Source organism: Lissotriton vulgaris, chromosome 5 (genome assembly GCF_964263255.1).
Source record: "Lissotriton vulgaris chromosome 5, aLisVul1.2, whole genome shotgun sequence".
Classification (NCBI taxonomy): Eukaryota; Metazoa; Chordata; class Amphibia; order Caudata; family Salamandridae; genus Lissotriton; species Lissotriton vulgaris.
The window spans coordinates 205,115,030-205,142,310 of record NC_141693.1 but is presented as its reverse complement, the minus strand read 5'-3'; the positions used below and the strand labels follow the sequence as shown (position 1 = coordinate 205,142,310).

Genomic DNA, 27,281 nt, shown 5'->3' with positions numbered 1-27,281 from the left:
TATATAAAATCGCATAAATAAAATGAGTGGTATGATATTGTGAAGTCATAATCGGTGTTCATGGGCAATGAAGTGTTTTCCTTTGTAAGATTGTTGTTTTCATCGGCTGCTGTGTTGTTGCAGTAAAGTTTAATACTCCGTGACCTTAAAAGAGTTGAAAATTCTTTGACGTATTAGCAATAAACTAATACGTCATGCATAATCGTAGAGCGTGGCCGACAGACAAAAGCCACATTAAAGCTCTGCTCATTTTGGGCTCTTTAGTCCTAGAGGCCTCGAGCTGAGCCAGAGCCTTAAGTGGCTCTCGCAACTCTAGCCTTCTCCACCCTAGCTCTCCCCTCTCAGACCGCCCTACCATGCTAGCTCTCCTTTATTTTATTTATTTATTTTATTTTATTTATGCGTTTTTATATAGCGCGGACTTTACCCGAAGGCGTCAGAGCGCTTCACATTAGGAACAGAAATGGAACATAATGAGAAACATTACAGAAGAGCAGATTACTAAAACATACGTTACTTACATAAGGTAATAGTGACAATTGTGAGCAAACAAAAAACATAAGGTAGTAAAAATTGTGAGCAACCAAAAATACATGAGGTAGTAAAGGTAATAATGACAATTGTGAGCAAACAAAATACTTGAGGTAGTAAAAATTGTGAGCAACCAAAAATACATGAGGTAGTAAAGGTGATCGTGACAATTGTGAGCAAACAAAATACTTGAGGTAGTAAAAATTGTGAACAACAAAAAATACATGAGGTAGTCAAAAGTGCACAAGAGGAAAAGTGACAAGTGTGCAGTTAAAAGAGAAAACAGTATAATTTGAGGTATAATACTGCAATAAGAGCTAGGCACAAGAACAGGCGTTGCGTAGGCAAGGTGGCACTTGTGCAAGTATCAAAGGTAAAAACATGTGAGAGGTAGCAACCGTGTGTTACAAGGGCAAAGTGTTGTGTGCATGTTACAAAAGGGCACCGAACACAAGTACATGGAGAATACTGCAAAAAGGCAGACACTCCCACCACAGGAAAACACTGGGAAGGCACTCCCATGGTCATGGAAAGTAGAAAATATCAGTAGTGGGAAGTCTTCCTCCGAATAGCAAGAGGACGTGAATTACTTTTGGAGGTGTCTCTGGAGGAGGAGAACTTTGAGGTCCCTTTTGAAGGCCTGGGAGGAGGCGGTGGTCCGGAGCTAAGGCGGAAACGAGTTCCAGATTCTCACTGCGTTGCCTGAAAAGGATTGGGACATTGTTCTTTCCTTCTTGAAAGTGGGAGGTTCAAGCAGTAGATTCTCGGCATTGCGTGAAGGTCTAGAGCCTCCAGAGAGTTTCAGTGTATTCACCAGGTAGCGGGGAGAGGAGGAGTGCAAGGCTTTGTGGGTGATACAAGCGATCTTGTAGATAGCTCTAGCCTCGAAGGGAAGCCAGCGGAGGGTGGCTCCTACCCTTAATGCACGACAATCCATCCACCGGGCGGGCGGGCGAGTCTCCCATTAGTGTCCACGGTTAAAATTGGCAGAGCGCAACCAAAATGAACTTAAACTCTCAGCCACGCACCGGAAGACTGGACAACTAATTTCATTTTCACGCTCGAAATTCGCCGCCGTGTTAAGTCACGTGATGTATATGCCGTTGCTAGGGAAGCCAATTGGGTTATTCCTCTAAAGAGAACTCCGTGTATTTGCATTTCCGGGGCTTCGCAGCCAATGAACACACAGAAAATGTCTAATTCACCAATCACAAGCCACCATACAGCTCTTCAAGCTCCAACAGAGTGAACAACTATGAGCTGTACAGCCAATCCGACAACACGTCTTCTCTCAACCAATCGAAGACCTCGATAGTTCCACGCATCTAGTAGAATATGTTTAGACCTATTTGATTGAATTATGGGCTCTTTGGTTCTACAAGCTCCGGTGCTTTCGCCACAATTTCGGGACAAAATCGCCCGTAAAGAAAGTATTGCCGTTTAGCGGATTGAAAGCAGCCAGGTAATGCAGTAATGACGGCTATCGGGCGTCGTCATCAAAAGGCGGAGTGTGCGAAGAAATGCTGTGCAAGTCGTCACCCTATGTCCTGGGGCAGAAGGCCGATGCGGGCTCATCAGTGACTATTGGAAATTGAGTGCACACCCTCCATGTGTATATGTGTATTTTATTCTCGCAATTTTCTTTTGCCATTTTACGATATTTGTTTTCTGGTACGAAAAGGGTTGCAGGCAGAAGCCCGAGCTTTAGTACATTCCTTTGAATGCAAGCATCAACCCCACACCTCCTTTGATTGCTTTGAGCAGCTGCTCATGGACTGATTAACACTGGAACTGAAACGTGATTATTGAAACCTACTGCAGCTAAGTCAAGACTTATGACGTTGTAAACGAAGAACTACTCCCGTCTCCTTCGGTTGATGCACTGGTTAGTTGTTGACTGGTAACTGGCAGAAGATCCTAGTTGGAGGGGTGGGTGCTTTGTAAACCGACAGCTGCCTGGCTTCACCTGTTGTCCATGGTTTTAATAAATAAAATTCAATCTCAGTCCACCCAAGATGTTTTCGGTATTGAAGAAGTTGGTGGGTTCCGACCAGCCTCCTCTAAGAGACAAGAATATTCCCGCAGGACTGCAGTCCATGAACCAGGCTCTGCAGAGGCGTTTTGCGAAGGGAGTCCAGTATAACAGTGAGTAGTCATTTGGCACACTTGCCATTCTTTTCTTCAAATGTACCTGTTGCTCATGTACATATGATACCCCCTAACCAGCAGAGCCAACTTCCATATTTCTTATGGGTGCCGAGGAAGACCCTGAACTTGTAAATTGCCTTAATAATGCAGAATATTGAAAAACAATCAGAGCTTGAAAAACCAATTCTTTATAAACAAAAGACTTTGATTACGATTACCTGATCCTAGGTGATTACAATTGAACACCGTGGACATTTGCATGAATGATATGATAATATGTTACCCTCCCACAAAATAGTTTTCTAGAAGTTGATTTGAGTTTTGCGGGCAGTCAGGACTGTTGGGAGTAGCCACAAGGACAAGAGAATTGTATGTGGAAGCCCTCCATGAGAGGTGTCGGATTAACTGTAAACATTGCAGGATTGTAGATCAGTTGACCGTTCAATTTCAATGATGAGTCTGCTGACTTCCTGCTATCTGAAGTGCAGTGAGCCCAGGCAGGATGGTGTCTCACCCAACAAGACGTTATCCACTGCATAAATATGTGAATCCTTGTTACACATTTTTCCATTTTCCCTGAGGGCCTCCAGCCCATTCCCGAGTGTTGTCAAGTTGCTCACTGAAGAGGGGACCTAGGACCAGTTTACTCCCCTAAGAGTTATTTTACAGTGCTGCATGCTTTACCGCAACAATGTGAATTGGATACACCACAGCACGAGGGTAACCATGTCAAGGACCCGTACAAAATTGAGCAGTACAGCTAAAGCACGTGGCAAGCATCATATGCATCATCACCTCGCAAAATTGAGCAGTACAAATACAGCACTCAACAAACATTGTAAGCATCATATAGACGCATGTCCCATCAAAAGAGTTCAACGATGAAATCAGTGAATGGCAGTAGATTTTAAAGTGATGTTTCTGTGGTGAATCCTTTACAGTAAGCGTGCCACCATTCAGTTGGAGGCAGAATCGTTATTTGCAACACCCCAGGATATTACTAGTACCAGGAGAATTTTTATTCTAGGAATAGCTCCTTTTGTTAGTGGTTTTCCCTGTAAAATAGTAACCGATTATGTAATTTCAAGAGTGTTGGCGAAGAATCTTCAAGCTACAGTATATAGTGGTTAGAGCTGCCATTTATTGCAAGAGAAACATAGCCAACTGTGTGAATTGGATGTGCCTTTTCTGCAGAAGAGTGTTGTTCTGAATATTTCTCACATCTGCTGCTTCGTGGATGTTGACAAATAGTTTTCTGTCAGCTGCCTGGTAGATAGTTGCCTGTTGTGTTGGAGGAGTTGGCTCGAGTTCATATGAGGCGCGTTGACTATTTTTTGTTCATGAATTACTTACAGTGTCTTTGGTAAGCCGACCGCCTTCTTTCTTTCTGCCCTGCAGTGCCTCATGCATCTCGATTTTCCATGGTGCCTTGCTGCTTTGCACTTCATTTCTGCCTAAAGAATCCTTGGGTACAAGCCCAGCACATCACATTTTACGTTCCCAGAAAAATACAGTTTGGAATAGAATATTGCACTTTTAAATCTTGTGTAGGATATGTAGACCCAGAGATGCTAGATTTTATATACGAGGTCTAGATTTGGGTCCCAGCTTCAAGTGGTATGGTACAAGAACATGTTTAGAATTCCCGCAGGGAAAAAAAAACCTCTGTAAAGACTTTCCTTATTTAAACAGTTTGCTTCCAAATTGACGTTTTTACTTTCAGAAAGTGCCCCCTTCCCCCCCAAGCAGCAATTCCTTTGTATGAGTTAATGCTGTGCAGATCACTATATTTTATGGGGTTTAAGGTTATTCAGTATGCTCCACTTTTAAATTGGTGCCCAAAAACTGCCCCTGTCGGCATCAAGTTTGGCCCATTGAGTACTGTATAACCTGTGTATATCTTGCATTTGCTTTGCTGATCAGGTTTCAGAGATCGTCCACTCATCTACTTTGGCTTTTGTTTTTGCCCCAATGTGTGTCATGCTGTGTACCGGTTTTACCCTTCTGTAAGGCATTTCTCGTCTAACGTTAGGATGCTCATGTCAAATCAGTAAATGCATTGATAGAACACCTTATGCTATAAGTCCAATTTCTCATATGCAGGAATAAAATCCACCCTTGTGAAGACTGCTTGATGGTGGCTTCACTATGGAAGGGTTTGCTGCAGGACTCCTTCCATTATGTAATGCTGTGCGAGCTCTGGAACAGGACAGTGCTGGGCACCTAATTATCCCCTAAAGGTTTTTTATTCGGTTCATGACATGATTACTGATACCAATTGTGAAAAGAAAGGTTTGGCTGGATTTCCCGCATGTCGATGGACTGTGGCTAGCTTTGTTGTTTGCTCATGGTTACAAAGTATTCACAAAAATATGTTGAATAATTTAATTAGGGGATCGTGTAAAAAAGATAGCTACTCTATTGTGCATACATCTCAACACTCAAATGATACTTAATATGACTTTTTCCATAATAACTACATCCACGCCTTGCACACGAGTGTGGGTTATGATGCAGCACAATCTGTTACATATTTTTTTCTTCTTCTTGGGAAAAGTTTATTAAAGACCCTTTTGTGAAACTGAGTCCATGATAAATATGTTCTGCAGAACTGCCTGCTTATGATATCAGTTTATAATATTGAAGCTTTCGGTTTGTGTATCATATTCTAATAGATCAATAAAATTACACTTCATTCCGTTCATTGTAAAAAGAGGATACAAATCCAGAACAGATTCATATGGATATAATCTGGTATGCTGAGAAATAGCAGGAGTCAGATAAACAAACACCACTCCAAAAGGAATTTACAACAGCAGTGGCAGGAGACAGGAACTGATGAAGTTGGAAGGTGCCCTGTGCTGACATAAAAAGCATCCTGTTTTTGCCTCAGGCTCTAAATGCAAAGGCAATGCTGAAGTTATTATAAAGTAAAAACAAAAAAAAACCACTTGCACGGAAGGGAACTACATTGTGTGTGGATGTGCTCCGCTGGAAAGAGCAAATTGAGTTAATCAAAGTAAAGTTAAACAGCGGCTAAAGTAGGCTGACCCATTGCCCCATACTGTATGCTGTGACAAAACAACAGACCAATGGATGACGAGGACAAGATTAAATCCTCTATGAGAAAGCATATTTTACATATCATTTTAGTAAAATCAAAAAGCCAAAGCTAAAGCCAGACCTATACATCTATATTGCCTACTTTATCAAATTCAAAATAAAAATAATGCAAAGATAAGCTTCAACGCCCAACACTGATAAGCGAAGCTTCAACGCCCAACACTGATAAGCGGGTCAGTAAGTCCCAGCTTGCCGTTCACTGGACCACTACTCATCCCACCAGTAGTTAGGCCGCACGCACATGCTCAGCCCACAATGATAATTCTAGAATCAGTCGAATACAGCTATGCCATAGTGTACTGTGCAAACATGAAAACACCAGCGTTATATGGTACTAAATAAATACAGAATATATTTATTACCTGAGAAGAGACACCATTCCCAGTTTACTGGGCGAATGTCCTGTGACGCGAATCGTTCCTGTTTTATTGATTTCTGTACTACCAAAGGGGCATTCTGCCTGTGGTGAGGACATGTCTCAATAGCGTAATTATTGTAAAAAAAAAATTTTATAACATTTTTATTAACTTTGCTAGAAACAGTGGCGACCGTCACAGTCATACAGTTAAGAATTACAATTGTACCTTAGGAAAGTCAATCAAAAGAAAGGGTTGTGTACCTTTGATGTTATTCATTACAGTTTAGCATTATACATTCATCAACATGGTTGGTTCGTCAGCCCGGTCCGTTTGGGGGGGGTTCGCAAATAGCAATCTGTTACATTGATGTTGGTCAGTTTTGTAAAAAGATTTACATGAAAGAATTAATGTAACAGTAAACCGAATTTCTTTATAACTTACTTTCTAGAAGAAATATTTGAAGCTTTCTTCCTTTGTCTTCACCTTCAAGGTGCTAAGAGTGAAGCATCAAGATAGCTGTTTACATTAAGCCTATGGTGTTAGCGTTCAGGTTTGCCAGGTGCGCTTCTCAGTTGTTGCTTTTCTTAGAGTTACTTCTGCATTCCAGAGACGTTGTCTCAGGAAGGCTATACGAAAGCAAGTATAACCTTTTGCATTTTCCCACACCGGTTAGACATTTCCGTTCTCGCCAATCCTGTGTAACAGCTATGAGGCCCCATTGAATTGCATTTTTGAACTCTATAACCTTGGGTATTACTCGTATGTCCACAACTTCCAGCTTAAATGTCAGTGAAATATTTCCCGTACTGTGATTCTCCCCCCCATCTCATCTATGTCTAAACGTTGTATTACTGAGATCAGTGATTTTGTAAGTGGTTTGACATTCGTGAGCACCACGTACAATACAATCCTCAAATATCATGTTTCAAAACAAATAATAACATTAACTTGGCATGCTACTGCATTTAGGAAAAACAGGCAATGGAATGATTATTATTGTGAAGGGAAATAAACCTTCACCTCTAACGCCAATAGCTTGTGCTTTGTCTGATGCAATGGGGAAAAACTAGAAAAACGTATTGAAATTTCTTTCTACGGTCCAGTAAATGTACCCCTGCTAATGTTCCTACTAGTGTATTATCAAGTTAAATAGGCCAGTTCTTCAGCATTTTAGGTCATTTATGTATAATTGGAGAATAAGAAGACATGAAAGAGGTTGCATCAATAAAGGGAAGGGAAAGGGCAGCAGCAGAAACTCATTAAAAGCTTTATGAGGAACAAAAAGAATCAGTCTCAATGGATGGCAGCAGTGCTGTCAAACAAGAGAATACATATGGAATAAAGTACCCCCTGCTCTACATTACAAGGATATTGCAAGTCACAGAGGAGTCCTGTGATCATATAAATGAACGAGGTCGAAGGCAGAGTTCCTTTATAAAGCCATAGAACTCAGAGTCAACTTGCAATCTTTTTAATGTATGGCTGAAGGTATTTTACTCCTTAATATATATGGTTACTGAATGAATTGACAAAAACACTCTTCGGTTATATATATATTGAAATATATATAATATTCTCGGTATTGCAATTAGGTGGGTGCATCAGCGTATCGCCCTCTGATCCTGGGCAGGGAAACACATTCTTAATATATATGGTTACACCATTACCCTTTTCACAAACTACTTTAATCCTTTAGTCTCTTACTCTTTTGTGTTCGTAGAAGAAATTAATATAATCATAATTTATACTGAACACTCTAAAAAGCAGTTAGTAATTTTTGAACAAAGACAATCAAATCAATTAATGTAAATTAGATTAAAAATGCTGTGGCTCTTGTGTGCAACAATGCAGGGATTTAATCCTTCCAGTAATGACCTCTACATTGTTTAAAAAAAAAGTGAAACATGTTGCATCAAAGATCTCCTTTCTAGTGAAACCTTTTGCTTTTCCGGAAAATATTTGAGGAGACTGGATAGCCAATTGCTTGCCTTTCATCCCAGCTGCTGACTCTAGCAGCAGGAATTGTGACCTCCGACCTCAAGTGTAAAAACGTATTCCTGTTGAGCAGCTATGTCACTTCTTTAGTACATGTGACTAGAGACACAACTCGCTTGTAATGGGGAAATTGGAGCAAGGCTTTTATACATGGATTGTTATCTCACGTTTTTTATAAAGTTATAAGATAGTATTCATTATCCCTTGGAGCAACGAGGAAGAAATAACTAGGTGCCAAAGAGCTGTTTGAAGAGATGAGTTTTGAGATTTTTCGTAAGACCCATAGGCAAATGAATATTCTTAGGGTAGTTGGAAACGAGTTTTAAGCTGATACTACTGTTAAAACTTTAAGAAATTCCGCCTGGACTATAAAAAGGCCATTACCAGGGGAAAGAAGCATTGAGAGGAGAACAGATGGGAGGAGCTTAGATCTGCACTCTCACGAAAGGACTCCAAGTCGTTTTGGACTATTGTGAGCTCTGGTGTGAGTGGGGAAGGATTAGCTACAATCCCGAATATAGCACCCTCAGTCTGGGAAGAGCACTTCGGTAAACTATATGCCAATTTGGGCGAAGAGATCATACTCCCTCTCAATCCCGAACCACTTCAGGAGCATAGATTGGTGGGGATGATAGATTTGGTCCTAAGGGAAACTGTGGTATGTCCTCTGTTGGCCGTCCCCGGGCCCCACCACGAGTATCGACTGGTGGGGTCCTTGGATGGTGATCGGAGGCAGGACTCCCTGCTTGTTGGGGATGTGTATCATCTAGAATGGCCTGAGGATATTACTCTGAAGGAGGTTGAGTTTGCAAAAGCAAGACAATTACCTAACAAGCCCCCGGCCTAGATAAAATCCTCGGGGATTTATTCCGATCCCAACCCAAAATATGGGCACCGTATCTGGTGGTTTTGTTTAATGCAATTCTTATGGGGACTGACCCGCCAGATACTTGGCTTGGAGCTGAGATCGTCCCTATCTTTAAGAAAGGCTGCCCGTTAACCCCATCAAACTATAGGCCCATTAGTCTTATAGACACCGTACAGAAACTAATGGGCAGGATCATCTTAGATAGAATCCAGGGGTGGATGGAAGAAAATGAGATATTGACCACACTCCAGGCCGGGTTTAGGACGGGCATTTCAACTTTGGATCAAATATTTCGGCTGCAGGTCTTATTTTGGAAAACGGTGAGAGTGGAGGGTGGCAGCCTCTATCTCCTCTTTGTTGACCTGCGGGCCGCTTTCGATCTTGTTCCAAGGGAAAAGTTCTGGAAAGTTTTAGCGGACCTGGGTCTCCCATTCTATCTATTGAATACCCCAATCAGGCTCCACACTAGCAACTATGCCCAAGTCAGGTGCGGGAGATCTGTCGGCACGTTTCCCTGTTTCGAAGGGCGTACGCCAGGGGTGCGTCTTGGCTCCCTCACCGTCCCTCTCTCCTGTAATCGTGTTCCCTTGTCTTTAAACTTCCCAGCATGTTCCCGATACCGGAGTATTGGGGGGGGGTGGGGGGGGGAGCTCTATGACTAGGCACAAAACAACTGGTGAGTGAGAGCCCTTTTAAATAAAAGGTGTGCCTTTGGCCTATCACGCCGACGGGGCAATTCTGTATGTAGAGACTTACTCTGTTTTTATTTTCAGACTAGGTCTCTTCTGGGAGGTCGAGTTTAGTCCCATTGACAGGACACTGACCCTCACCTCCCCCTCCCTGCTGTCGCCAATTGCTTCTTGAACAGCCGTAGCCAGTGCTTTAAATGGAAAAAGAAAAGACCCATCCCAATGTATTGGGATGGGTCTTGAGGGTCTCGTAGGGGCGTGGCTTCGAGGCAGGTGTTTTACAATGGTGGCATTTTCTTATTCAATGCAAAAGTGCTCTAGTGTTCTTGAGACAAGTTTCTGCATATGTGCACGTTGTAATTGGTGTTTTTTGCAGTTTTATATTGCGCGAACTTGGCCAGAGGGCATTAAAGCTTTTTACTTGAGAAGCAGAAGTTTTACATGAAAACATCTGTTTTGCCGTTTTTATGGTACGGGGAGATCCTCCAGAATAACAGGATGTTAAGCAGAAGTTGGGATTTCAGCTCTCTGTGCCTGTGCCATAAAAACAAAATAAAGTATGCTTTCGTGTTCATCGTCCACTACTCATTTAAAGTGCTTTAATACACTCCTGCCAAGTGTGCGCTAAATATAATTGCTAAAAAGTACTAATAGCGCACTGTACACATCAGCTGAACTTGGCCTACGGCGTTGGGCGCTCTGACAGTGTATTCCTGCGCAGCAGCCTTACACTCTATCTGACCGCAAAAGTTCCAATTTGGGGGTCTGTCCATCAGGCCACATCTCCTTATTCCTGTCACGTTGTCAGTAAAGAGTGTTAGGCAGCAACCTAGTGCAGGAATACACTCACTGATGACAGTCAGAGCGCCTGACAGACATGCTCCCCCTGAAGCTATTCAGCAGCACTTGCGCTGCATGAAATCCCATACCCCAGTGCCCGACCCCAGCTTGCCTCCAGGAGTACCGGTACTCACTTGACACAAGGAGAAGTTCCGGTACTCTGGGGAGAAAACTGAGAAGTGCCGGTACTCAGTATCTGTGAGTACCGGCCCATTTAAAGCACTGAGGCCCGTAGCTCCGGCTTTTTATGAACTTGCAGAGTTCAAACCATGTTGTTCATGACTTTAGAAACTCGATCTCAATGCACGATTGATATGAATTTTGAAAACCGTGCGGAGTAGGACCTTCCTGTTCGCCTGTCCTCGCATTCAGAAGCCGTGTCTTTGGCAGTAAAGGTGAGCCGCAGGCGTAATCCGACTCCCGCTGCACGCTCATCTATGCCATTAGACGGCTCTTGGAACAGGTGTGGCCACGTAGCCGATTTTACATAGCTCGCAGCTCCACTGTCTGCGGGTCCGTCGTGCCTTGCACCTGCCGCTCCCAGGGAAGGTCGGAGAAAAGCCTGAAAGGAAACACCCGCGACTGCACCTTCTTTTGGTATTTGAAGCTGTCCAATCACATTCTCACTGTCAGTCTTCAGAAAGGCTTCCTGGCCTGTATATTTCTTAGATATCGAGAGGAAATCTGCTGCTATTGTCGGCGTTTCTATCGTTGTTTGCTAAAATAAATAATGTTCCATATGAAAGCAGTTATTCCTGTATCGTTTTACTTGGAAGCACTTCGTCTGCAGCACAGGGATGGGCTCGGAGGCCGGCACATGCCTTTGGGGGAATCTCCCTTTCAGTGGTCTGTGTAGAAGTCCTAGAGATGGCTCAGCGAGTTAATTCCAGGACTACTGTTACTATGCGACACGGAAGGAACTTATGCAGCAAGAAGCAAGAAATTAAGAAGCATAATGTATTACATTTTGTGACTTATAACTTCATTAATTTGTCATTTTTATACATGTTAACACTGTTTGGGCAAAGACTTCAGCTCAATAGCACCTGTTTAACATTCAGATACAGCAATACCTAACTGAAAGGTGACCGGTTAACCTTTGCAAAGGGCCTTCCACTTTGCGGCAACTCGTGTCGCTGCGTTTTTAGTTAATTGATCTGTTTGAGTTGGGAACAAAATGTTTTTGTTTAAATCTCAAATTATGCTGTAGATGTTAGATTATGTTGCAAGTGCAGCTAATCCATAATTATGCGGAGAACGCAGCAGCGGCAGAATAAGATTATTCTAGTGGCCCTGGTTAATGCTTACTCGCTGCTTACATCTGCTGTCATCTGCTGGCTATGAGTTCACATCCCTTTGAGGCCAACTCAGCTGTCTACCCTTCCGAGTTCGGTTCACTAAGTACTTTTAAAATGACTGTAGCACATGCTATTTACAGTGCTTAGAGTAGTAGAAGTTCACGTTATTTCTTATTGTCCGCTCGGAGACAGAGCCATCACAAAAGAATCGCCAATAGCGGCTTAACTGGGACTTCAGAATGGCAACATGAATGATGTTTATTATATGCACGACATCACTCCCTTGTTTAGACAGAGGAGCATTATGCTGGCACTGTGATGTCGCCCCATGCCGGAATTCCAGTCCCAACTCCCAACTGATTCCTGTTTACCTCCTGCAAGGTATGAAGCCCAGCTCTCCACCAAGACAGACTCCCTGATGACACCCATAGGTAACGGGGGAGTTTGATCACCCTACAGGGATTCTGACACATTCACCCGCCCATGGCACACTAGGTTAGGAAGCACTAGGTAGGAGCACAAAATATAACTGTATTTGTATGCAAGTATATATTGTCTGTTAAAGCACAGTGGTTAAACTATTTATCTTTTTCACTATTCTCGTAATGCTGATCGCATTCTGTTTCCTTCTATTGATTATTGCAGGAAACATATTTTACTCCAGAATCACAATGCTTCAATAAATATTGAAATGCTATGCTGTATATTTTTGTGTATCTCTTTGGTTATGTATGAGTAACCAAACGGAAAGCTTTCTAGATCTGTTACCATGATTTCCTTGATGAGTCAGGGTTGTCATGTTCTGAGGTTGCATATTCCATTTGTTACCATGTCAAGTTTGGGGTACAGATGGTGCACTTCTTTCTCTAGATGCACTTTCGCACACTTTGTTTTAAAATTTTCTGTTCCAAGCTGGGTGTCCTCAATCTTAGAACAGTAAATTTAAACAAATTCAAAATGGCTGCTACATAATGATGTATGCACTTACATGCTGGGGCTGAATTTTTGTTTTTGTTTATTTACTGATCCTTGCTAGCATCCGCAGCAAACATTTTCTAATTCTGTTTGCCAATGCTGTCTAGTATTGTCAACAAGTATTGGCAAAATCAAAAATTTGGCTAACACTGTTCAAATTCGAGACCTATTGACTTTATCAATGCTCGCTAGGTCTGGTGTTAGCCAAGTGTTCTGTAATTCTTTTAGTTTTGGTATGCTCTCATGACACTGTCACAAGCTTGTTATTGTTGATCCTGCCTCCCATTGTACATCATGCTTTTACCTATGAATTTGAGTTTCATGTTCTCTGCTTACTACGTTGGTGTTCTGAGGGACTGTGTCAGTTCCTCTTAGATGCTGGCAAAGCTGGCAGTGTGGTGTGGGCACCTTACTTTCTGCTACTGCAATACATTTCATTAGCACACTATACCTTGGTTTTCCTGACCTCATTTCTTCATATAGCAAGGAGGAGGTGTAATCCCTTTGGAGCCCACCAACAGTCACAGCTGTGGCATTTTGCTCAACTGTTGGATATCCTTTTAATTAACAAAGCTGTAGCTTTGTGGAGTTGGTGCTGATGGTGCCACATTCCCGATCCTGTGGCTGTGTACCTAACACTTATTAGAGACCTCATTGTAGAAGGGCTGCTGTGGTTCAGGGCTGACAACGCTGATCGCGTAGTTCAGCTCTCATTCAACAGCCTTTCGTGTTCTCGCCTTTGTGAAGGTCGGGGACTCATTGTCTGATGGTCACCGCAACGCCCAATGTCATCACTCATCCAGGAGCTTGATTTGACGCTGCTGGTGACCATCTTGGATTGGGGCAATTCATCCACTACCCTGTTGAGAGGTGTATGCTCTTTTACTATTTGGGGCTCATATATGATTACAAAACAACACCACTGGGTGTGGGCTCCCAACAGTAAGGCCAAGCCACTGACCTATTAATAAACAAAACAACTGCCAATACTGTTTCTCCTTATGACCTATTATTTTTTGCAGCACAATGGAATCAAACCAGAGTGGAATCCAAGACTAATTGTTCAGTCTGATTGAATCATTATTTAGTTTTATTCACTTTAAATGCATATGTCAATTATTTTATACACTTTTTACAAATCTTTACATCCCTGCAATCAAAAACATTATATACAATCAATAATTAAAAGAACAATTTGAGTACAATACAAAGCGTACATTAATTCTCAAACAATCCAAGCATTCCACATTCACCCAGTCACTTTCATACTTATAGAACAATTAATACTCATAGAAAAATTATTAACCATTTACATGAGACATCATTGCACAATAAACAATAGTTCTTTATGATTGTAATTTTTTTTGTAATTTTTTGCCAATATTTGAGATCATATGGTGTGTAAACTAGCGGTCTACGCGTTTCGAACTCCGAATGGGTTAGGAGTTCTCATCAGGACCTCATGACTGGAAAAAACAGAAAAATCTGTTAAGCTGAAAAGCTAACCCCTACATGATGCTACTACCTCTTACCTCCTTCCAGAAGTGGAGTCTCAAAACTTTATCCGACGAGGGAAACTGTGGCAGAAACAGACAAGCCACCATTATTCAACCATACTGTTCAACCAAACATTTTCTTACATGCATGCCACATACTGCACACTGTGCGAGAATACTCACAATAGCCCCATGTCTGGTGGAACAAAAGCGGTTCTTTGATGAAAATGGTAAAGAAGCAGGGATCCTGTATGGGTACAATAAATGCTCCTATGAAACCCACTGTTGGACCTATCTGTCTATCTATCAGCAAACAATATTTGTGGGCATAGATGGAGAAATTACCTCAATCGCAATCTATTTAGTATTTGCCACGCATCGTGTCACCAATGGGATTTGAATAAATCATGCTCGTGTTTTCACCTGAAAGACACAAGTACGGAGTGTGTCAGGGAGTCACACGCCGCATATTGCAGTGCCTTGTACTCCTAGAACGGTCTAAATATAATTCCTACCTGTTCACGGGCAATCCGGCGTTCATCAGTGCGACACGGAAGCAACTGACGAAAGCAGCTGGAGAAACCGCGTCTGCACGCTACATTACTTGAACGGAAGCGAAGCCTACAAAACCCCGATGTAGGTGGGAGTTGTGTGCCCACCAAGGCGGCATTTATTTGGATTTCGAATTCCACACAAACATCCTGTGAGCAGGTTCCACTCTGAACTACAACTCCCACCTACATCCCCTATTGTCTCCATTTAAAATTCCAATGTAGATCGACCCAGCTCTGTATTGATGATAACTGTGAACTCTGTATACACTACTGTATGATATGTTTAAACTGTTTCACTCTTGGTAAACACTAAAAAAATCTAATCTGTACAACCGCGAGAAATACATCTCTGTTAGGTTGTTTTACTCGTTTCTTGAAAGAATTGTCCAGCCGATACCCATATTAGCTGGAAGCTTGCCCTGACACTACCCTTGCAAATACGTGGTTAACTGCCCGAACACACCCACCGGTTCCTGACCCCGCCCCTTCTCTGAAATCATGCCACGTCTTTCAGTAAACTTCCTACACTCGGCGTTTCACTCTGTAAGCGACTCATGCGCTAACAGAAGGCTCTCTGACCCTTGGCTGGTACGCCCGACTGCATTTACTGCGCTCTTGAACCTTACAACAATTCAGGTAACTGACACGCGCTCCCGTCCTTCCCATTTCGCCAACTGATACGGTAGATTGGTTCTCACAGACTTCCTTCATTTTAGGTCCCTGGCTCCCGAAAGACTCAACCCCACGACGCTTTCCGTGACTCTGCAATAAATTCAGGTAATCCCTGGGGCTGTCCTGTCCCCTCTTTTCCCGCAAATATAATAGATTGGGTCTCATGGATCCCTTTATTTGCAGGTCCCTGGTTGCCGATTTTCCAATTGCCGCGATCCCTTTGAGACGCTGACTTTGATTCTACATACCATTCAGGTATTGTTCACACGCACCCCACCCTTCCCCTCCCCGTTAAGATCACACAAGACCGGTCCTTACGGAGCCGTTCTTTTTGCAGGTCCCTGACTGCCGAAATTTGAAAAACACCCCGATTGCTCTGTGACGCCCATTATTACCAGACATATGATTTAGGTAAAATTTAAAACGTTGGGGTTTTGCTCAGCCCGATCGCAATGTGGCTCGGTGGACTCATGCCCCTTTGGCTCGGTGGACTCATGCCCCTTTCCCTCTCCCTGCAGCCCCTGGGCAGTTACACGAACTTCGCCGGATCCCTCCGATCTAGGCCGAGACCCTCCCGCTTTCAGGTAAGACCAACCCGGGTCCCCTTGGCCATACCAACGCTTCCCGCCCACAGATGAGATGTGTTACAGTGCATTAGTCAAGAGTCACCTGCCTCATTTACTTACGATCACCCAGACCAGTTGGACGAACTTAGTGATTGGCTCACTCCACGCCCGCCCCCCACCCCCGCTTTTTCGCCCATTAGATCAACTCACCCCGACCCCTCCTTCGACCTTCCTCCCTGCATTGCCTTCCTTCCATGTTCCCTTCCATTCCCACTACCACCCCTTCACCCGTGTGCCATTCACTACCCGGGTGCTTACATTCTTCTTCTCTTACCCTACAGCGCCTGTAACGAGACAACCCCGTCCTGAAGACGGTCTGCATTGGTTAAGAACCGAAACGTCGTCGACCTCACAGCGCAAATAACAGGCGCACTCTGTTGTGGTTTCAATTGAAATTACGAATTGTACTATAGAAAGTCACTGATTTTGTCACTTTGTGAGCTATTCACAGTAAATATTTCACTTTGCTCACCTTGCGCCGTCCGCCGCTGTTCACTCTTTCACTTGAGTTGCCACACCTCACTTGTACATGCTGTGCACCAAGTTTTTTCCGGTTGTCACCTCAATTATTTGATTGTGTGCTGTACATAACTATGTCTACTTGAAATTTGCCTTCTCTGCTTGAATAGCAAAACTACAAAAAAAATTATTTTTTCAAAATCAATTGAATAAGTGTCTCCTTTTTCTGATCTATGTAATGCCTGGTGCATACAATATAAATTGTCCTTACATTTATACCTTTTGGGATATTGTTTTTTCTTTATACCTAGAACCCTAATCCCGATTGGTTTATGGGTCACACTCCTGTTTTCCTTACAAAACAAGCGAAAAATAATAGGTCATAAGGAGAAACAGTATTGGCAGTTGTTTTGTTCATATATGATTACAGCACACTTTGGCTGTACCAAAGTAATATACGAGGTACTAAACTGGATGTAACAAAAATATTCAGGTAAGATTTACAATTATTTAAAGATTATTCTGTTGACCTGCAAAACCCAGCTAACCCTACAACTGATTGGAAATCTTGGTCCCACACATTTGAAAACTAACTCTTGGTATTTGATAATGACAAATTTCATCCCAGAAAAGCAGCACTCCTCTGAAGTCATTTGGGATGTGATGGACAACAAATCTTCCATAATTTCCCTGAGCTGGGTCGCTCACCTGGGTGTTTTGACACATGGGATGAATATTGTGAGGTTTTTTCAAGTGTTTTATTGGAACACTCACATTGTTTTAGACACAAACAAAATGCAGATGACTCTGACGAATGTGTCCAGTTATCATCAACCTATAATTTTGCCAACTCATTTGACAGTTACATCAGGGATCAATTTGTTTATAGTTGTTTCTCAAAGGAAACACAAGAACATTTGCTGCGTTGCAGAGATCCCTCTTTTTCAGAGGTCATTGATTTAGCCAAAGTTGTTGAAAGAGCAATTGTATCCATCACATTATTGGCTTCAGACTCTACTACCTGTGTGAATGCTATGGCTGAGTCAGATTCAATTGATGCTAGTTCCATAATAGAAACATGTTTCTTTGTCATATGGCCTATGGGTGAAAGTTGCTCTCTACTTTTCAAGGCCTTTTTATTTGTTGCCGGCCAACCAGAAGTATATGTTAGTCTTAGTGGACTAATTATTGAGATGGGTCTACTTGCTTGGTTTACTTTTTCTTCCCATAATACTTCGTCTGTGATTGCTTTTTGGGTAAGAATTTCTTAAATTGAAGTAACCTCTGAAGAGTTGGTAGCTGATAATCAGACTCACTTCTTCTCAAATGAAAGATGTTGTCAGTGTCTTGAACATTAAACATTTGAGAGTTGCTTTGTTCTTGCCTACCTCAAATGGTTTAGTGGAAAGGAACATATGCATAGATTCTTGAAGGAAGGGGTGCTAACAGCTCTTTCTGTGGGTGTGTTGGTGGGAGATTTCTTGTAAAAGAAAGTTTGGAATTATTTGATAACTCCTCATAGTATTACTGGAGAAACTCCCTTCAGGTTGTTGCGCATTAGAATGCGCAAGTGTAGCGTTTGTACTGATTGGGTTTAAACTCTTAAACATACAACTCAAAATCAGAACATTTATCAGTATGTTCAAGAACATGTCAAAGCTAAACAATCTTTTGTCAAAGTCAATTTTGATAACAAACGTATTATCAAGGGTCTTGTTCTGGTAGTTGGGGATTGCGTCCTGATTAAGAAGCCCAACAGGCTAAAAAAACAGAGAGTCTAAGTTCATGTTGCCTGTTAGCGTGATCAAAGAATCTGAAGGTGCTGTGCTTTTGGATGGAGGAGGAGGAGTTTGGTAGAACTCTCCTCCGATCAAGCGGACGTAATTTGGAATGCAAAGAGAAATAGGTATGATGATTGTGATATGATTGGTGAGTCTCATCTAGATCGTTCCTGGTGAGTCAATTGTAGGAGAGTAGGGTCTGCTTTCTTATGGTCACCCCACTTTTTGCTTCACTGGTTTTCGACTTAATGTGGCTGTGGGCCTGCTAATCAGACCCACAGCCCAGCTGCTCTCTCTCTAAATTCAGTACAATGCACTTTAGGTGCATTACCAATTGGATACTGGGTCACCTTATGAGTCCCTGTACAGTGTACTGTAGGTACCCAGGGCATAGGTGCACCCAAGGCCTACCAGGGGCTGCAGCATATATTATGCCACCCCTTGCTGGCCATTCACATTGACACAACTGGCTGATCACTCAGCTGGGGCAAGGTTGTGTAATCACCCCTTGCTTAGATATAGTATACCTATATCTAGACACATATTCACCTATAAGTCACTCCTATGGCAGGCATTAACAATCCTGGAGGCAGAGTGCTTGGTTTTATGTGAGATGGTGCTCTAGCATGAGCTGAGCCTGTCTGCAGCTTTCAGAACCATGTCCTTCTAGCTGTTCTAGGATATTGCCATACCATATACTCTTAAGTGCATTATGAACCTCGCTGTTAAATGCTAACTCTGGTTTGGCTTTATCAAAACATGTTGAGTAAGGTGTCATATGATTTGGAATACTACCCCCTCACCAGTTCTGGCGACGGGGGTAGCATTCCACCCTTCTAGAGGGAGAAGACATGCTGTTCCTACTATTCCCGGTTAAAGTTAACCAGAGCCTCAGCATCACAAAATGGATGCTGCTGCCACAGACACAAGTCTGACCTCCTGCCGCTGGGAGTCCTTCCAGCGAGGGAGGCTTGGACAATAGGTTTCCTCCCTTGGGAGGTGCTAGCACCACACCAGACAGGATTTTGTGTATTGGGACAGGGAGGGCTGAAAGGAATGAGACACTGCCTGGGGCACACAAGGTGTCCCATGCATAGTCCAGTTCAAACCGGTGCTGGGGCACTCCACCCCCAGCTCTGGCGCAAAACTGGACAAAGGGAAAGGGGTGTAACGACCCCCTTCCCTGCTCCCACCCATAGGAGGGACCTAGTAGGTAATCCAGCCCCTAGATTTGGTATATAGGTAGGAGCTGAGTCCCTAGACTTTAGATTATCCTGACTGAAACTCTGAAACGAAACTCTGGACCTTCACCACTCTACTTTGCAAGAAGAAGACTGAAGAATCTCCCTTGTGGTCAAGGAGTGACCATCCTGCACAAGAAGGCACTAACCTAGCGATCACCGACTTGCTTTGTTGACGCTCCCGCCGGAGCCCGAGCACAGAGCCCGATGAGAACCGGATTCCCAGACATCCAACAGCCCGATCCACAGTCCCTGCAAAGCTGAGACCCGTGGAGGTGACGAGAGACGTGGGACCGGCCATCTTGAAAGTCTGCGACCTGCTAACTGTGCAGCCCCCGAGGTCTCCTCGAAGCTGTGCATTGGGGATTGAGAAGCCCCAGTCCCGAGCAGCACCTGCTCGACGCGTCTGCCCGGTCACTTGCCCGTTGGCTAGTGGCCAACTTGGCGACGATCCTTTGAATTTTCACTGCTGGTCTGGTTGCTCCAGACTGGCCCTTGCTTCCCTCCAAAGAAGCAGCCCCTCAGACCTTGCTGGTCTGAGTAAAAAGCCTACTTCGTATCCTGCGTGGGTTGCCTTTGCCAAGGCTTGTTGACTCCAATCCGGAAGCTGACACCACCGACAGCGAGAGCCTTCGTGGGACAGTCCGTGCCTGACTCCTGGTCGTCGTCGACGCGTCCTGGTCCACGTGGCTGCAGAGACAAGCTTCCCATCAGCACCTGATTGCTTTGCGACATCGGCTGGTTCCTTCCTGGTTCCTTTCTGGTCACTGGCTAGTGACCCAGACTCTGTCCCCTCTGCTTTCAGGTCGTCTTCCTCTTCTATCCACCCTTGGATCCACCTGGACTCTTCTCTCCTGGCCGCCTGCAGCATCTTTTCTCCAAGGCTCCATAGAACTCCACCACGAAACCCGACACACTTTAGGACCTATGCACCCGCTTCCTGTGGGTGAGGTAACGCGAGTACTGCGGTGCTCCTGTGAAGAGTAACTCTCCTAGTTTCAAGTGGTTAGCTTCTAATCCAGTCGGAAGACTCCCAAACCTTTAACTTTCTAACTTTACGCACCCATTGACTACTATGTGTGCACGCGTGTGCATTTAGACACTGCACCCGCATCCCGTGGGCCTCCTGCTTCCTAACTATTGTTAGCCCAGTGTAGCCCCAGTGATGCCCAAGGCCCTAGGCCTTACCATTGTCGGGCCACCAGGGCCTATCCATGTTTGTGCAACTTTTGTACATTCTATTAAGTTACTTGTTATGCGCCTGTGCTCATAAAGAGTTCAGGGGATTGATTTAGAAATAAATACATATATGTTTTAAATATATAACCTGTGTGGTGTCCTTTCATTTGGTATTAGAGGGATTGCATATGGTAAAACAGCTGGCTTCACATGCCCTCTTGATTTTAGCCTAAGACTGCTTTGTCCATGCTACCCCTAAGATAGCTGGTCTATAAGGTTGACTTTACAACCATCACCATAAGGGTTGTTTGGACTGGTACAAGGTGCTCACTAGAATAGTGAACATCCTATACCAGGCCAACTTCTCACATTGGTGTGCAGCGGTTGGGATTTGAGCTTGCTGTTGTTTTACCAATTGTAATCTTTGCAATATCATTTGAAAGATCATACAGGTACCTATAGGCACATATAAAACAAGATTAGAATACTTAAGTTCTACTGAACTTAGTTGTTGTAGAGCAAAGGGCCTAGCACACCCTGACTACAACTCCTAGAGAGGTTTAGTAGGAAAACACTTAGTGTAGGTAGGTGCATCGCGTCCACCTCACTAAAGCAATGTCTGGCACAGGAGAGCCCAGTGGGCTCCAACCTGTGGAGAGTAACCCTCCCACGGTACCATCCAGAATTGCTATCCTCAGTTTCAAGGAACTGAGACACTTGTGTACCACAAGAAGGCTGAAGCAAGGGTCTAACCCTACACTTCAGCAGCTCCTAGAGCTCTTAGATGAGTCTGAAGCTCTAAAAGCCTCTGGTGCAGACCCTACAGGGAATGCAGATGAGGTCCTACCCTCTTCAGATGATACCCCTGATCCCCCTGTCCTAGAAGATGAGGAGGAAGAGGTAGAGGAGTCTGGGGATGAGGATACTAGCCAGGTCCAAGTTAGGAGACTTAGCCAGGCTAACCTAAGCCACTTAGGGGCTGAGAATGGGGTAGCCCTATTCACGCCTATATGTAGGCTTAGTCAGAGGTATAGGAGGAATAGGTCTAACTCGGGTGATTCCTATCACTCTAATGCTTCTAGGGGTTCTCAGAGGGGAATGACATCTCCTCAGAGGAAAGAACACCAGGCTAGAATGAGGGAAGTCAATCTCCGAATTGAGAGAGAGCAACTTGCCCTAGCCAAGGAAAAACGTGCTTTTCAGAGAGAAAGGAAGTTAGGTGGGCTATAACCCACTGGTGGCAGCAGTATCCCTAAGGATAAGTCAGGTCCTATGATCATAGAAAACTGAGTAAGATTGTGCCCCCTTACCAAGTAGGGGATGATATCCCCAAATGGATAACTGCTTTGGAGAGGGCCTGCAAAGTACAGCAGGTACCCCAAAGTCAGTGGGCAGCAATCTTGTGGCTCTCCTTTTCAGAAAAAGGTAGAGATAAGCTCCTCACAGTTAGAGATGATGATGCTAACAATTACACTGTCCTGAAGAATGCTCTGATTGATGGGTTTGGCTTAACCACTAAACAGTACAGGTTAATGTTCAGAGATACCCAGAAGACACAGACTAGGGACTGGACTGATTTTGTTGATTGTGTCACTAAGGATCTGGAAGGCTGGTTTTTGGGAAGTAAAGTTAAGGACTCTACAGGATTGTATAATTTGATCATGAGAGAGCAAATACTTAACAATTGTCAGAACCAGCAGTTGCATCAACACCTGATTGACTCACATCTAACCTCCCCCCAAGAATTGGGTAAGAAGGCGGACAAATGGGTCAGAATCAGGGTTAAGCAGAAAAAAAAACAGTTCCAAGCTGGTGATCAGAAAAAGGCAGACCAGAAGGGTGGAGAGCAGAAACAAAAAGACCAGAAGTCTTTTACAGGGCCCCAAAAGTCCAACGAGGGGGGGGTCCCAAACTTCCAAAAAGAAGAAGAAAGATGGCCAAAGAAAACCTTGGTGTAATTTTTGTAAAGCCACTAGTCACTGGACCAGTGACTGCACCAAGAAAGATTCAGCCTCTACCACTGCTGCCCCTAAGGCAACTGCACCCCCTAGTACAGCTGGCAGTCGTAGTACTCAGTCCAAGGGCATAGTAGGGTTAACCCTGGGAACTGAGATGGATTCTGGCCTAGTCAGAATACCAACTCAGGCTGTTCTAGTCTGTGATGTGGACATGGCTATGTCCTCTACTTTGAGTCCCAGTACTCTGGGCAAGTACAGACAGACACCTTTGATAAATGATAAAGTGGCTCAAGCATACAGGGACACATGTGCCAGTGTCACTATGGTGACACCTGACTTTGTGGACCCTGGGTAGATTATACTGGGTGATAATTACCTAGTGGCCAATGCCAGCAATGTCACCACTGCACATAGTGTGGCAGTTGTTAATTTCTCCTGGGGAGGGGTAACTGGCCTAAAAAAAGTTGTGGTAAGTGCAGATCTCCTCGTTGAATGTCCGTTGGGCAATGACCTTGAATCCTCACAATGGTCCGAAGTGGAGTACAGGACTCATGCTGAGATGTTGGGTATATCATGACATGTCCTTGCTGTGACCAGGTCACAGGCCAAAAAGTGCCTCACTGAACAGGTCTTGGATAATGGAACAATGGACCAAGTACCTTCCAAAAGAAAGCGCAGTAGGGTAAAGGCAGTGCCTTCCCCCTGCCTTTCAAGTGAAGATCAGCCTTCACAGGTAGCTGATTTTGAGACCTTGAGGGAACAGTCCCAGAAGAGCTTGAACCTGACAAGGTTGAGTTTCTTGGGACAGGCTGGACCTTCAAGGGCAGACTTGAGGCAGGCACAGTTAGACTGTTCCTCTCTTGAACCCCTCAGACAGCAAGCTGCTTCTGAGGCTGCAGGGAATGCTACAGGTACCCACAAAGTGTACTGGGATGAAGGACTCCTTTATACTGAGGCTAGAGACCCCAAGCCTGGTGCTTCTAGGAGGTTGGTCATACCTCAGTCCTTTAGGGGTTTCCTTCTTACCTTAGCCCATGATATTTCCCTTGCAGGACACTTGGGCCAGAACAAGACTTGGGACAGGCTTGTCCCTCCCTTTCACTGGCCCCATATGTCAGAAGATACTAAGGAGTTTTGTCGCTCCTGTGTAACCTGCCAAGCCAGTGGCAAAGCAGCTGGCACCACAAAGGCCCCCCTGATACCACTACCTGTGGTGGGGGTACCCTTTGAGAGAGTTGGGATACACCTTGTTGGACCAATGGATCCCCAAACAGCATATGGGCACATATTTATACTGGTGGTAGTAGATCATGCCACCAGATGTCCAGAGGCTATTCCCCTAAGGACCACAACAGCTCCTGTTGGGGCAAGAGCCCTCCTGGGAGTATTCTCAAGAGTGGGCTTTCCAAAGGAGGTAGTATCCGACAGAGGTGCTAAATTCATGTCAGGATATTTGACTGCAATGTGGAAAGAGTGTGGTGTAAACTATAAGTTCACTACACCCTACCATCCTCAGTGCAATGGGCTTGTTGAACGATTCAACAAGACCTTAAAGGGTATGATCAAGGGTTTACCTGAAAAGCTTAGGTGAAGATGGGACATCCTTCTACCCTGCCTTCTGTTTGCTTACAGAGAGGTCCCACAGAAGGGGGTTGGCTACAGCCCTTTTGAACTTTTGTTTGGACATCCTGTAAGGGGACCCCTATGTCTAGTGAAGGAAAGATGGGAGTTACCTCTCAAAAAGCCTAAACAAGACATAGTGGACTATGTACTTGGTCTCCGCTCCAGGATGGCTGAGTATATGAAGGAGGCTTCTAAAAACCTTGAGGCCAGCCAAGAACTCCAAAAAGCTTTGCATGACCAAAAGGCTGTGCTGACTGAGTACCAGCCAGGACAGAAGGTGTGGGTGTTGGAGCCAGTGGCTCCAGCAGCGCTCCAGGACAAATGGTCTGGACCCCACACCATTGTTGAGAAAAAGGGAAAAGTCACCTACTTGGTGGACCTAGGCACTCCCAGGAGCCCCCACAGGCTGCTCCATGTCAACAGACTTAAAGCATATGTTGACTGGGCAGACATGGGCTTGCTCATGGCTGCAGATGAGGGGCAGGAGGAAGAGAGTGACCCTCTCCCAGACCTGTTATCTCAGAACCCTGATGATGGTTCAGTTGATGGTGTGGCCTTAGCTGGCAGCCTCACTGACCAGCCGCAACAGGACTGCAGACAAGTTCTACAGTCTTTTAGACATATGTTTTCACTAACACCTAGTCAGACTAACTGGTGCACCCATGAGGTGGACACTGGCGACAGTCTGCCTGTGAAGAATAAGATCTACAGGCAACCTGACCATGCCAGGGACTGTATAAAGACTGAGGTGCAGAAAATGCTGGAACTGGGAGTGATTGAGTCATCAGAGAGCCCATGGGCCAGCCCAGTAGTCCTTGTACCAAAACCTCACACCCAAGATGGTAAGAAAGAGATGAGGTTCTGTGTGGACTATAGAGGTCTCAATGCTGTCACTAGGGCAGATGCGCACCCAATTCCAAGAGCAGATGAGCTCATTGATAGATTGGCTTCTGCCAAGTTTCTGAGCTCATTTGATTTGACAGCTGGCAATTGGCAGATCAGGCTAGCTGAGGATGCCAAGGCCAAAACTGCTTTCTGAACCCCAGGAGGTCATTATCAATTTGTGGTAATGCCCTTTGGCTTGAAGAAAGCACCTGCCACTTACCAAAGGTTGGTGAACCAAGTCATCACTGGGTTGGATGACTTTTGTGCAACTTATCTAGATGATATTGCTGTCTTCAGCTCCACCTGGGAGGATCACCTGATCTACCTGAAGACGGTTTTAGAGGCTCTGCAAAAGGCAGGCCTCACTATCAAGGCCTCAAAGTGCCAGATAGGGCAGAGTAAGGTTGTGTACCTGGGCCACCTGGTAGTTGGGGGGTCAGGTTCAACCACTGGAGAGTAAGCTCCAGACCATTAAGGACTGGGCTCCTCCAACCACCCAGACACAGGTCAGAGCTTTCCTGGGCCTGATTGGGTACTACAGAAAGTTTGTTAAGAACTATGGGTCCATTGTGACCCCACTTAATGACTTGACTTCCAAGAAGATGCCAAAGAAGGTTCAGTGGACAGTAAGCTGTCAATTTGATGACCCGAAGAAGGCCATGTGCTCTGCACCTATCTTAAAGAGTTTATTGTCCAAACAGATGCTTCTGAGTTGGGGGTGGGAGTTATGCTTTCACAACTTAATGTAGATGGTCAAGACCAGCCCATTGCTTTTATTAGCAGAAGGCTGACCACTAGAGAGAAACGTTGGTCAGCCATTGAGAGGGAGGCCTTTGCTGTGGTGTGGGCCCTGAAGAAGTTGAGACCATACTTATTTGGCACTCACTTCAAGATTCAGACCGACCATAAGCCCCTCTTGTGGCTAAATCAGATGAAGGGTGAAAACCCCAATCTACTCAGGTGGTCCATTTCCCTACAGGGGATGGACTTTACAGTGGAGCACCGCCCAGGGACTGACCAAGGTAATGCAGATGGTCTCTCCAGGTACTTCAACTTAAAACATGAAGACACAACTGGTCAAGGTTAGTCTAATGTCCCTGCGTTGGGGGAGGGGGGGTTGTGTAGGAGAGTAGGGTCTGCTTTCCTATGGTCACCCCACTTTTTGTTTCACTGGTTTTCGACTTAATGTGGCTGTGGGCCTGCTAATCAGACCCACAGCCCCGCTGCTCTCTCTCTAAATTCAGTACAATGCACTTTAGGTGCATTACCAATTGGATACTGGGTTACTGGGTCACCTTATGAGTCCCTGTACAGTGTACTGTAGGTACCCAGGGCATATGTGCACCCAAGGCCTACCAGTGGCTGCAGCATGTATTATGCCACCCCTGGCTGGCCATTCACATTGACACAACTGGCTGATCACTCAGCTGGGGCAAGGTCGTGTAATCACCTCTTGCTTAGATATAGTATGCCTATATCTAACCTTATATCTAGACAAATATGCACCTATAAGTCACTCCTAAGGCAGGCCTTAACAATCCTGGAGGCAGAGTGCTTGGTTTTATGTGCGATGGTGTTCTAGCATGAGCTGAGCCTGTCTGCAGCTTTCGGAACCATGTCCTTATAGCTGTTCTAGCATATTGCCATACCATATACTCTTAAGTCCATTATGAACCTTGCGGTTAAATCTAACTCTGGTTTGGCTTTATCAAAACATGTTGAGTAAGGTGTCATACGATTTGGAATACTACCCCCTCGCCAGTTCTGGCGACGGGGGTAGCATTCCACCCTTCTAAAGGGAGAAGACATGTTGTTCCTACTATTCCCGGTTAAAGTTAACCAGAGCCTCAGCATCACAAAATGGATGATGCTGCCACAGACACAAGTCTGACCTCCTACTGCTGGGAGTCCTTCCAGCGAGGGAGGCTTGGACAATAGGTTTCCTGCCCTGGGAGGTGCTAGCACCACCCCAGACAGGATT

General features: G+C 44.5%; 1 protein-coding gene across 2 annotated transcripts in view; it reads left to right on the top strand.

Moving 5' to 3' along the window:
* Positions 1 to 1,844: 1,844 nt before the first annotated feature.
* RABL6 (RAB, member RAS oncogene family like 6) overlaps positions 1,845 to 27,281 on the top strand; it is a 385,105-nt gene continuing 359,668 nt past the window's right edge. Inside the window, exon 1 of one of the 2 annotated variants that reach the window (XM_086921172.1) lies at positions 1,845 to 2,676. In XM_086921172.1, the coding sequence (XP_086777298.1) occupies positions 2,547 to 2,676 (130 nt within the window). In that variant the 5' untranslated portion in view covers positions 1,845 to 2,546. The remainder of the gene's footprint in view (positions 2,677 to 27,281) is intronic. The other variant, XM_086921173.1, reaches the window with a different exon arrangement.